General features: G+C 32.6%; 1 protein-coding gene across 1 annotated transcript; it reads left to right on the forward strand.

The window, feature by feature from the left end:
- The first annotated feature begins 8,694 nt into the window (after nt 1-8,694).
- On the forward strand, nt 8,695-10,472 carry LOC107426035 (uncharacterized). The gene is made up of 2 exons (XM_016036122.4): nt 8,695-9,790; nt 10,001-10,472. The coding sequence occupies exons 1-2, from the start codon at nt 9,516-9,518 to the stop codon at nt 10,101-10,103; spliced, it is 378 nt and encodes a 125-aa protein (XP_015891608.2). The 5' UTR covers nt 8,695-9,515; the 3' UTR covers nt 10,104-10,472.
- Nucleotides 10,473-12,830: the final 2,358 nt, after the last annotated feature.

Raw genomic sequence — 12,830 nt, forward strand, 5'->3', positions numbered from 1 at the left:
TAAAAGCTGCGAGAGTTTAAGAACCAAGGGTCCAGATTTAAAGATCATAAAGTCAAGATCTGGACCGTCGGTTGGGCTTGCCTTGGTAGGCGTCCTTATCGAAGGCAACCATAGAGCTTGTCTCTACTCGGTAGTTGTTCTGAAAAACATTTGTAAACCAAAATATATATATATATATATATATATAATTATTTTAGAAAACAGCAAAAAGTGTTTCCAGAAAATAATTTAGAAATATCGCTCAGAAACTGAGGTCTTAATCAGTTAAACTAATTAGTTTATTTGGAATTGTTAATTAAGGAGCTGAGTTGGCTAGCACGTAAAGTTGCTTGTTTTATCGGTGAGAAATCGTGATTAATAGTATTTTTATGAAAATAAAATTATAAAAACACTCTGATCAAATTAAAAATATGTTAAAAAACGAATTAATTATTAAGCCCACGCACGGTCCTCCGGGAATCTCTCTTCCCCTCGAGTGGAATGGCTTGGACTTTGCTGTATATATATATATATATATATATTGGTGGCGATACTCCCCGCTCATCTGTTAATTTTTTAAATAAGTTTTGTTACTAGAAATTAATTTTATAGCAGCTGTACTTAAGCAGAGCAAAAAAAAAAAAACACAAAAATCAAATAAAAATTTGAAAACCGTAATCTTTGCCTTGTATAATGCTAACATGCAATTTAGTAACAAAGATGTTGGACAGCTTATTATGCCATTTTAGAAGTTTGTGAACTTATTTTACTTGATCGTGGATGGTAGATCTTCTTATGGCATGGGTTTGGTAGCAAATTTAATTTAATAATCCAAATAACAAAATTCAATTTTTCTTAATTTTTTGTAAAATCCACAAGAACATGATAATCATTTTTATTGATTTGCATTACACAAAAGGTGGCGACCTAAACTAAGACATTCATTATTTGAAGCAAAAGGGTAAGGCTTAAATAGGGATTTAAGTCTCTTTCAAGTGGAATTATCAATAATGGTTGAGACATATATATATATATATATAGACATGTAATTGGTCAATACTACTATTTAAAAGTTAAACTGTCCTCACGGACTTGATTACGTTTGTCTTTTATGTTGCAACTTGGCTATAGTTTTCTTGCAATTTTATTTTTTTTCTCTATTTTAAATTTCAAATGCTTAATTTGGTTGAAACATAAATTAAACCCAATATATTAATTTTAGTACTAGGAAAGGGAATATGACAATGCGGAGCAAAGGTTTGGAATGATTAACGAAAGCCCATTTGAGAGAGTGAGAGACGTTGAGTGTGAATTAATTGTGACTTTAATGAAATAGAAAGTCATGACAACCAAGGCCCCTTTTGCCAATCCAAGTGATTTAAATCATAGAAAATACAGTGTAAACGTGATGAAAAGCTGTTTTTTATTCTTATTTTTTTAAACGTGGAAAAGATACAAAGATTTTAACCTGAATCATTATTCGACAAACAATATATTTACCATAAGATTATCCCAAAAGATAATGAAAAGTTAAGCCAGACTATATTAATGAGAATGTTCATATAAATCTGGATTATTGGCTATGTTAGTCTATGAATTACTCCTATAGTTACTCTAATTTTTAATTAAACTTCATTGTTTGATACACTTTGATCTTTAAATTATTTTTTAATCTTGTTTTTAACACTTTTGAGACAAAAAGCAATACATTTACTACAACAAAGAAATACTAAAACTACAATTTAAGATAATCTCAAAAAACTCTTGCATGTTATATTAAATAAACTGTATATCTCTACAGTATTAAAAAACGGTAGGCAAAAAGAAAGTTTAAAAAACAAAAATACACTAAAAATTGAAGTTTAAAAGCCAAAATGTCAAAAAAAAAAAAAAATCAACACCAAAATGCAACCATAAGTATTGTTCAGTACTAATAAAAAATTATAAATTATTATTAATTAGTGGAAAACTTTATCTTATCATTAACGTAGAAAAAGCGGGGGGGGGAAAAATGGAAAAAGAAAAAGGAAAAGGGTAGGCTCTCTCTGTCTCTCTTTCTTCTTGTGTGTGCACCTACTTCCAAAGCTTGAAACACTATGCCTTCTAAACCACACTGAAACCAAGCTTCTAAGCTTTTGTAAGGAGAGAGAGGGTGAATGTGGGCATCAAATTAATAGGAAGTGTGGCATACTTTTGTTGACCACAACTTGGAAAATAAAAATGAATAAAAAATAATAATAAAATGGAATAAGAGAGTACTTGACCACTTACACATTAGATGGCTCCCACTTTGGAGAATCTGTACAAATATCATATTGCATCATTTACAGATTATACATAATCATTTTTTATATATATCAAGCATTATTTATTATCATCACATCTACAGATTAACTAATTAAGAGATAAGTTAAAAACAAAATTAAAACCCACCCAATTATTATGCTTATTGCTACACACCAATCTCATGACTCTCTGCAGATTCTCTTTGGGCCATAACATTCTTATAGAAAAAGTGCAGGGGAAACATGTCCCTAGCCTTTAGGATTTGGTAGATTTGGATGACAAAATTCTATATAATTGACAAACACAACACACCCTTTTCGGCTGGAAATAATTAGAATCAAAATTTTCAAATTTTCACCCATTTGAAATTATTATACTCACTATTCATATCACATATTTCTTTGTACATATTTTTGTAATTTGTGGTCGAACCCCTAAACCTGAATTTAGAAGCAAAGTGACTTTATGACTTAAATTTGTCTCATAGAGAGTAGGACTATTTATTATTATTATTATTTTTTTTGGGGTAACTCCATAGAGAGCAGCACATGATCCATTTTGTGCATGTCTTTGCACGAACTTTTTCTTTCTCTTTGCTTAAATTTTTTTATATGTATAATATAAAAGTTTGAAAGCCTACAAAAATGAATTTTGCCGTGGAGGGTGAAGAAGAAGAAGAAGAAGAAGAAGAAGAAGAAGAAGAAGAAGAAGAAGGAGGAGGAGGAGGAAAATGTGGGGACCCTGAAATTGAAACAAGAACTGGCTGGAGCAATAGAGGGGTGGCCAAAGTCTGCCTGGCCTAGTGCCGGCCTGCACTGTCCAATCAAACTTGAGTGACACTGCCTTTTCCTTTTAAAGCCCTTTTTTCTTTCTTTCTTTCTTTTTCTCTCAGCGTGAGCTTTATATCTCTTTGTACAATGTGGTTTTGACGCAAGAAATAGCTAAAAAATTAAAAAATTAAAAAAGAAAAAAGAAAAAAGAAGAAGATAGCTTTACAAAAGTAATACTTCTGATATGATTATCACCGACAATAACCCATCCTTGCCTTTTTACGTGTATTGCTTCTTGCGTGTCAATGTTTCATTGGCCCACCATTTCTTCCTAATCCGACTAGTTGACTGTGATTTTGATTTGGGTGTTTTAGCACCATCATTGTAAACGTTGTTTTTCTTTTTAAAATTTTTTTTTTCTTACCGCCTACTTATTTTTTTTCGCCACTTTTTAACAATTACGTAGGCTTTCTGCAAAGGATGCAATTTTACCTAATTTTTCGGCCTTATCATATATGATGACACGTGGCAAGATGGGTATAATTGCGGCAAGCCGTGTCAAAAATGATGGGCAGATTAGAGTAATCCCCAAATTTAATTGGATTGACATCCTCTAATACACTTTTTTATTCATACGGGAAAGAAAAAAAGAAAAAAGAAAAAAGTATGCGGTATAAAAGTTTATCTTATTAAACAAAGAGCATAAAGATACATGTGAAGCTTTTGCCATTGGGGGTTATACCAAATCCTGGACCCCACCATGAGCTTGAGTGTACCTCCTTTTGTCTTGATTAAGCAGACTTAATTGATACAATAAACTAACTTATAATTAACATTTTTCAATTCATATAGAAACTAGAAAAGTTCTGTTTTTTTTTTAATTACTATATGAATATATTTATATAGAATCTTTAATTCGAATGACTTCTATCACTTGAATTGCTAATTGTATTGATAATTATTTTTCTTTCATAATTGTTACATACAGCATAAAATTCGAATCTGATAACTTTTGCAACTTGAATTGTTATTTGAAACGAAAATATTTCACTATTTTGTAATTGAACTGTTACCTATGGTGGAGCAGTTTTTTTCTTTTCTTTTTTTTTTTTTTTGGGGGTAATAATATGGTAGAGCAGGTTAGTTATGGATATGTATGTGCCTAAATCTATGTTGACCTTAGCAAAACAAAAAAAAAAAAAAAAACGAGATGGTCAACTAATGTTGGAAAGACAAAGGCAATTTGAAAGCAAATAAAAAGCTATGAACATTATATATATATATTAAAAAAAAAAAAAAAAAAAGAGCTTGTATTGGGATAAACACAATGCTACATGTATTTTATTTATTTATTTATTTATTTGAAGAAGTAGAGCATTATATATATATATATATAGATATATAGGGGTAGAGCAGAGCAAAGTATTTTAAAAAAAAGGCATGTGGCTAAGCAGTAGCTGCAAATTTATAGGCTTAATAGTATTGTGGAGGCAATATTGGCATGGGCCCATACGTCGTCGTGTTAAAATGACTATGTACGCGGCCACTGGTTTCTAAAAATGATGGGCAACTTTTTAAGGAATATTAATTGAAAAATGTAAAAAGGATTAGAATCCTATAATGTTTTTGCATGCGCAAATATGAATGCTATGTAAAAGGTTAATAAGTCTTATCCACAAAGTAGCTATAACAAAACCTCTAATTACTATGCTAATTGCACTCAAAAACTGTCCTATTAGGCTAATCAGCACAAAAGTAAAAAGGACTGAAACTAAATGATTGGGAAAGGAAAATAAAACAAAAATCAAATCGTATTTTCTTTCCAATTACTTTGAAATATGATTGAAGTTTTATCGTGTTGATTGAGAAAGTGCTTTTACAATAGAAATTAAATTTCGTACATAAATTATTTTCAAAACGAGTTCTACCTAAGTTCATAGCTGTTGAAGATATTTCAACTTATTTACAACTTTAATCAGCAAAATTAAAATGTTTAGACCAAGTTCCACCATGTGAATGGAGGTGGTTTGGTAAGCTTTTGGGTGGGGAAAGTGAAATATTCATATGATTTGTTTAATATATATATATATATATATATATATGAATTTTTTGTGCATAGAAAAAGATCAACCAAACCCAACTAATGTCACATGGACAAATAGGAATGGCCATGTCCAATTTTCAGGGCATTTCCACTCGTGGTTCTCGTGTGCAAAAAAATTTTGAATTTCTATCATGAAATTTTGAACAGTTGTGCCAGATGAACCAATTAGATCTCATTAATGCAGTCAAGCTCAATATTTGCGGAAATACTAAAAAATAAAATAAAATAAATAATAATAATAAAAAAAAACCTTGTTTGAAAGAGCATTTTTGCTTAGAAACAGAGGCTACACTTGGGCCAATCTTAGACCAAAATCCAGATCCAAATCCAGCTATCACCACGCATCTTAAATAATTGAATCCCCCAGATTAGATTGTTTTTGTTGAGAAAATCCAAACCACAATAAATACCAAAAATGCTAGCTGCTTTCACTCATCTCTTAATTTTGCAGCACTGAATTTACCCACAAAAGTAGAACAACTACCACGTTCCATGGACACTCTTTTTGAAAAACCTTTTTCTACAAGTTTCTCTACTAAATGACAAAGCAAGATTCGCCAATCTAGAGAGCCGATTTGGTAAATACAAATTCCATATTTTTCCACTTTGGTTTTGTTAATTTGGAAATATGAAAATTGGGTTTTGTACATTTGGGTATTCTCTATGAGGTTGTATAAGATCAAGTAGTACTACTTTTAAGGTATCTGGGTTCGGTGAACAATTTGTTACTAATTAAGGAAAACCCTTTTTTTGACAAATTTACTCCTTAGATTGATGTGTCTACTTAGACCTGTCAATTAAACAGGTGAAATTTTTTTTAAGCGGAAGAGCAAGAAATAGACATTGAATGCAAATGAATCTTCTACCGCCAAGTGGCGTGGGGGTGCACAATAGTAAAAATGGGGCAGCATCATTTGCTATTATGATAAGGCAGAAAGGGACCACCAGTTGGTGAACCCTCACACCGAGATGTTAAAAGCTTTTGAGTTATCAATTCTATCTGTAGGTTTTGAGCAGTTGATATCATGGGGTTTATGTAACACTTTTTTCTTGTTTTTTTGGGGTTAAAAATAAATAAAAAGCCAAAATTTTGTGTGGTCCTAATGGTCAAATCCCTCATCCTCGGTTGATCCGATGGCTGTAGTTCATTGATTAAGCGAGTCTAACTTTTGGCCATAATGGGTCCACCTAAGAAAAGGTGGACCACTGATCCAAGGATTAAAATGTGTCCCACAGTTTTGCCAAATTGGGGACCAATTTGTGACATTGATTCTAAATGTGCCATGCACAAGAGGCTGACATTGATATCCTCCATGTAGGTGGAGGCCCATACCCAGGTGGTGGTACTACCAATTTTTCCTTTGTATAGGGTTAAATGGGTGGTCTCTACTAGGATTGTTTCTTTCAGGCGTTATCACTTCTTCCTTTCAATGTATTTCGACCAGTCTTTATTATTTTATTTTATTTTATTTCTAATATTGTTTTTTTAGTGGGTTAAATCTTTAAATTATTCATCATTTAGGCTATAAATTTGATTAAAAACACAATTTAAGCCCAATATTCTTTATTTATAAGAAATTAATGGAAAATAATTTTATAGATTAGTATTAATCGGACTTTTTTTTTTGAAAAACAGAATCTATCTCATAGACTCATATTCACACACGACGACAAGATCAACTCAAATGGCTGTGGAATGAATGAGGGGCGCGGGGGGGGGGGGGGGGGGGGGTGGTTTATTGACAAGGAGTTGTTCATACAGACTGAAATTTTACTCTTATTTTTTTATTTGTTCTTTTTCCTTTAATAAAATATTAATGTATTGAATATATATGGATTAGGTAGAAAGTACAGGGTCATAAATATAGATTACCACTCTTTAAGCCGGTGACAGTTCATTATAAAATGACCATAGTGTTTGTCAACGGCAGGTAATTTCCACAAAACACGTGGTTGTGGAAAATTTAAATTTTTATATCAATTATTTTATTTTATTTATTTATTTTTAATGATTTTAGTCAACTACACAGCTACCACCGCCAAGCCATGTATGATGTACGGACTTCAATTGTTTATCATATAGAAATTATTATCCTAGCCCACCACACCATTCCACACTCACGTTGTATAAAAATACACTCCAATTAGTGCTGCATTAACTTGGATTCCAATTATTCACAAAAAGAAAGAAAAAAAAAAAAAGAAAACTTGGATTCCAATATACACAATTGTAAATTTCCATATAATGTACATAAATTTGTCCGTATAAAGAAATATATTTGAAATAAATGATATGGGCCATTGCCATAATAATAGCGTGGTCGTTGGTTCAGTTAATTGATGTCAAACTTTAGGCCCACTAATATTGCCTCTCTTATTAGCCATCACCTTCACATGATCAAATCCATGGCCTTGAACGTAGAACTGCAATGACATTTAGGGCCCAAGACCATCAATGCCGTGTTAAAGGTAGTTTTGTGAATGGTTTCAACAAAAAACCCAAATAGCAAAATTCCTGACGAGATTAGGACAACAAAGTCCCATCTCATCCAAAACCTTTTTTTTATAAGAAAATGTGGGATTTGAACCTTCAATCTTACACTACAAACACAAAATTGTTAGTTTGAACACGTTGTTGGTATATATTGTACATTTCATACTTGTTATTTTAATTTATTTTCAAAAAAAATTATTACTATTAATATATTACTGAATTACTGTAATTTTATTACCAATTGTGAGAAAATAGCATTTTCATGTATCATTTGGACCCTTTATTATCAAAGTGTCTACCGTATTCTATTGGGAAAACTTTGCAGCTTTTATAACTTTCTGATTATGCTTATGGTAATGGCTTGTCTATCATATATAATCACCATGAAATAATATTAGAAAAGAAAAAAAGATTTTATGTTATACCACATTACATGTTATTTGTTTATTTTGATGGTATATAGCCATTACGACTCGTCGTTTGTGGGTTTCAAGAAGAGCGAATGGACCAGTGGTAGTGGATTGCAACGCACCGTTTTGATGGAACTATAAAGTCGTTTACTTAATTTCTCGCCGCCCCTGTCTCACAGCCAAACCCTAATCGGATTCGGAGTACACAGGGGACGCTGAGGCTCCACTTGGAGAATAGCGCTCATAATGGAAAACAAGTGCCTTTTTTTCTTTAAATTTTTTTTTTTTATCATAATAGAAAATAAAATTTGATCATTTTATGCTGTTCTTCATCTAAAAGCGAACCCAATCGATGTGAGATTTGGTAAGGAAGCTGCCGATGATGACAGATTTTGGACCCAGAGGAGCGGCGACAACATCTTGCGCTTCCATGTTGGATTTTTTCTACATGGGTTGTTTGCCGCAATGAGGAATGTGCCAAAATGCTAATCTGAGGCAAAATATTTAGTTTCATGAATATATACGAATCAAAATAATAAAAAAAAAAAATGCTTTCTACTTTTTACTTCCAATCTGCGTTTTCTTTGTGTTTGCGTAAATATATATATATATATATATATATAAATTTTTTTTTTTTTGGGGCAAAATGTTGGTTTTTATACGTGAATAGGATATTTATTTCAATTCTTTGTAGTTCATTTGTAGTTTGTACTAATTCAATTTTCACTCCCTCAATTTAATCACTGGGTTGGTTTTCAATGCTGGGTTTTGCTTATATAGGTTTAGTATTTTTAAAAACCTCAGTATTTAATTGGGTGAGGTTTACTTACTCTGTTTACTATGTATTATGCTAATTTGCTATTTTCATTCATCTTCTCCTTTGTATGTTGCATGATTTTAAGCGAAGCGATATGTAGGCGTTGGTAGAGGAATAGCTCTATGAATAGATTAATTCAGGATTGTCTTGTTTTCATGATTACATAATCCCGGCCGAGCATCAGATAAGCTTCCACTAGTTGGTCCTTTTATGGTTTATAGCCAAAATGCTATTTCGTATATCTTGATTAAATACGCATTCGTTTCTGAATTCTGGGCAAAAAATTATAAACTGACCAGTGATCTCGGCTAACTGACAAGCATAAATGCCCTGTAAAAATTTTCAAGAATCAGAATGGCTTCGATCGTTAGTCTGGTAAGAAACTTGTAAATGTATTGTTTGGTTGAGAAAAAAATTGAATGGTAGGTTGAGAAGATAGTCTTCTGGTTTGACTGGCTGGTTTCTGTGAGAAGTTGTTTTAAGACTTGTGAATGCTTACAGTGCTTTCTCTTTATACCTTAGCCAACAAGATTCTCAACTTTGATATTTTCCTGAGGATCTAACTGCATCTTTAGGCTTAAAAGTTTCTTTGCTTAGATTGCTCTTGAAAGGCTGTGGCAGTTTAGTGTGGTGCCGATTTGATAATCTGCGAGGGATGGGACCTGGCGGACCTGGCGGACCTGGTGGACCTGGAGGTCCTGGAGGAGGACCTGGAGGACCCGGCCCGGGACCTGGAGGACCTGGCTGGGGACCTGGGGGACCTGGCTGGGGTCCTGGACCCGGAGGACCTGGTTGGGGTCCCGGACCCGGAGGACCTGGTTGGGGTCCTGGACCCGGTGGACCTGGTTTCGGACCTGGTGGAGCTGGTTTCGGACCTGGTGGCTTCTTTGGTGGTTTTGCTGATGGTTTATGTAGCATGATTTCTTCATGGTATGTGCTATAACTAGCTTTTGGGTTTTTGTTCTTTAGTATTTCTTTATGGTGCTAACCAATCAATAGTCTTATTTATGTAGAACTCTCACATAAAATGCTATCAAATTTAGGAAACATGGCTGCCAATTTTTGTTATATTCTTGTTGGTTCTTGCAAAGTGTCTCAAAAGGTTGCAAGCTAAAGTATGTTATATTTGGTGAATTGCAGCTTCTACTGCTTGTGCTGTTGTTGGTTGCTACAGGACTGCTTTGGTGGACCCCGTGGTGGTCCATTTGGTCCTCCTGGTCCCGGTGGGCCCCCGCCCTACTGATCACTGTTCTATGTATTGATATGGTGGTTAGGAAAATAAGTTCTATGCTCATGAGATGGGGAAGTATCCTGTTATCCAATTTATATGTGTTTCATGTTGTTAGGTGTTTATGTAGAACAATGGATAAAGTTATATCTGTTTAAGCCATCTTTGTTCCTGCCTTATGTTTTTTTTTTTTTTTTTTTTTAATAGAAATAATTGATTGTATGAAGTCCATGGTGAATGATTCTATGTCATTTATTGCTATTCTTCCCAGTTTTCCTGATTGAGAATTCCCTGAACGAGTATGATTTATTTGTTAAGGAGAATGGGAAGAATACGAAATATTTATGGTCATGGACATAGTTGAATTTATCATAATGTTAGCTATTGTTGAATTGTCAAAACTTTAGAACTTTTATTTTGGGTGGTGATGAGGAGGACCCAAGGGTTCAAAACCAAAAGAGAGACGAACCAACAGTTCTCAGTTCAACACCAGGCTGATCTTCAGCAAGCATATTAGTAATGATAGGGGAAGGCATTTCTGTCAAATGCAAACCACCTGCTTTAAATTCTATACCAATCCATCAACAGGATTGCACTTCGGGTTATGGAACAAGACCAATTTGTTTAAGATAAAAGTGACAGCCTTTCGAAGCCGACATAAAAAAAAAAAAAAAAAACAAAAGAGAAAAAAAAAAGAAAAGGAAAAAGCCTTTGATCAACTCTGAAAGACGACTGGGGGCCCTGAACACACCCAGCTGCATGACAAAAGATTTCAAGTTTCAAAAAAATTGCTTCTCTTTTTGGGCCCGGAAGCTGGTAGGATGACGATAAATCTGGAACTTGATAATCAGTTACAATATTTAGAACTTCAGTGTATATGCATAAGTTGTTAAAAAACAGAAAAAAAAAAAAAGAAAGAAAAAATGATAGGTCAACAAATAGCAAGACTCAAAAATTACGCGAGGGAAAAAAAAATCATAAATAAATTGCATTTTTACTTCAGAGATTTTTAAACCGTTTATTGAAAAAAAGAAAAAAGAAAGAAAAATGGCCTCTTTCTCCGATTAGGTTTTTTTTTTTTTTTTTTTTTTTTTTTTTTTTTTTTTTTGTAAAATAAAAAAAACATGTACAAATTAGGCTTTGCAGCCTCATGATTCATTATTTTCGATTTTTCTCACAGCATAGAGAAGGAGCTTTTTTATGGAAGGAGCGAGGTGCATAAGGTAATCAACAAAGCATGCTCTTTTCATTTATAATTTAGGAGAGGTGGGACTCTTACAGTAGGTCGAGTTTTGAATCTGAACAAGTATATTTTCAATAGTTTAATCACATATTCAAGCCTGCAAATGCTTGTTTATTTTTTTCTTTTCAAAAACAAAAAACTATTTGTGTTTGTATTTTATCAAAAAACTAATTAGCATCAAAATTGAAAAAAATTAATTATGACTAGGCATGGGTAAATTACCAAATGAAATTTTGGTATAGGTGGTTGATAAATTACCCTTGAAAATGGCAAAATTGATTCTGATCAACGTTTCTTAATTGCCATTTTTCTTCGGCCAAATAGATGGAGCCTCCTCCTTATAAGAAATGCTGCAAGGTGCAGAAAGTATTTGACTAGAGTCTTGCTCTTTTCTCATTTTCCTTTTTTTTTTTTTTTTTTTTTTTTAAATTATTAGTTTTCGTATTTTAATTATCTTATCAGAAAACTGATTGATATCAAAATTGAAACAAATAATAATAATAATAACAATAACAGCAATTAGGAGGAGGACCGCATCAGTAAATTTCCAGATGAAATTTTGGTATCAATTTTGTGTTTATTGTCTATCAAAGAAGCAGCAAAGACGGGTGTGGTTTCTCGACGATGGGAAAAGCCGGTGGTTGAACACGCCTAGCTTGGATTTATATAACATGAGGGTAATGAAAAACCTGCCTGGGTGGCCTCTTGACCCAACTCAAGTAAACCATAGTGAAACTTATGGCTATATTAAAAGGGTGAATCAATATATTATGTTGCATCAGCTACCAATTCTTGACGAGTTTACAATTGGGTTTCCTTTGTATTCAAAGCATTCTGATGATACAGATAGATGGGTTTGAATTTGCTACCAAAAAGCAAGTTAAAAAGCTCAAATTGGAATTCGTTTTTAGAACATATTAAAAATCAGGTTTGTCCTGATACAAATCAAAACTTGCATAGCTTTCTTTAGAGTGTGCGGAGCTACAAAAAACCCATATATGTTTTAATAAGTTAGATATAGTTATAATTTACTATTAACTATAATAGTATCGTCTAACTAAAAAAAAAAAAAAAAAAAAAAGGTTGTTGCAAGGTTATATTTCTTTTAGATTTTGGACGTCTTTGTTGTATTGTTATGTTTTAATTTACTTTATGTAACTTGAAGTCTTATTGATAACAAAATGTGTTTTGTTCTTTACGAGCATTGGTTCAAATGGATGCTTGCAATTCTTGATAGTGTCCAAATTGTAAATCCAATGAGTTGTTATAATTTGTCAACAACTCCCTTACTCCCTTATGGGAATGTAGATTTATATAAGTGCTTTAAGATGCGGAAGGTATTTGACTAAGTCTTGCACTTTTGTCATTTATTTTTTCTTTATTTTTTTTTTTATAAAAATAATTATTTGTGTTTGTATTTCAATTATTTTTATCACAAAACTAATTAGAAGCAAAATTGAAAACACTTAATTAAGAGGAGGAAGGCATCAGTAAGTTAC

This window comes from Ziziphus jujuba, chromosome 9 (assembly GCF_031755915.1).
Source record: "Ziziphus jujuba cultivar Dongzao chromosome 9, ASM3175591v1".
Lineage (NCBI taxonomy): Eukaryota > Viridiplantae > Streptophyta > Magnoliopsida > Rosales > Rhamnaceae > Ziziphus > Ziziphus jujuba.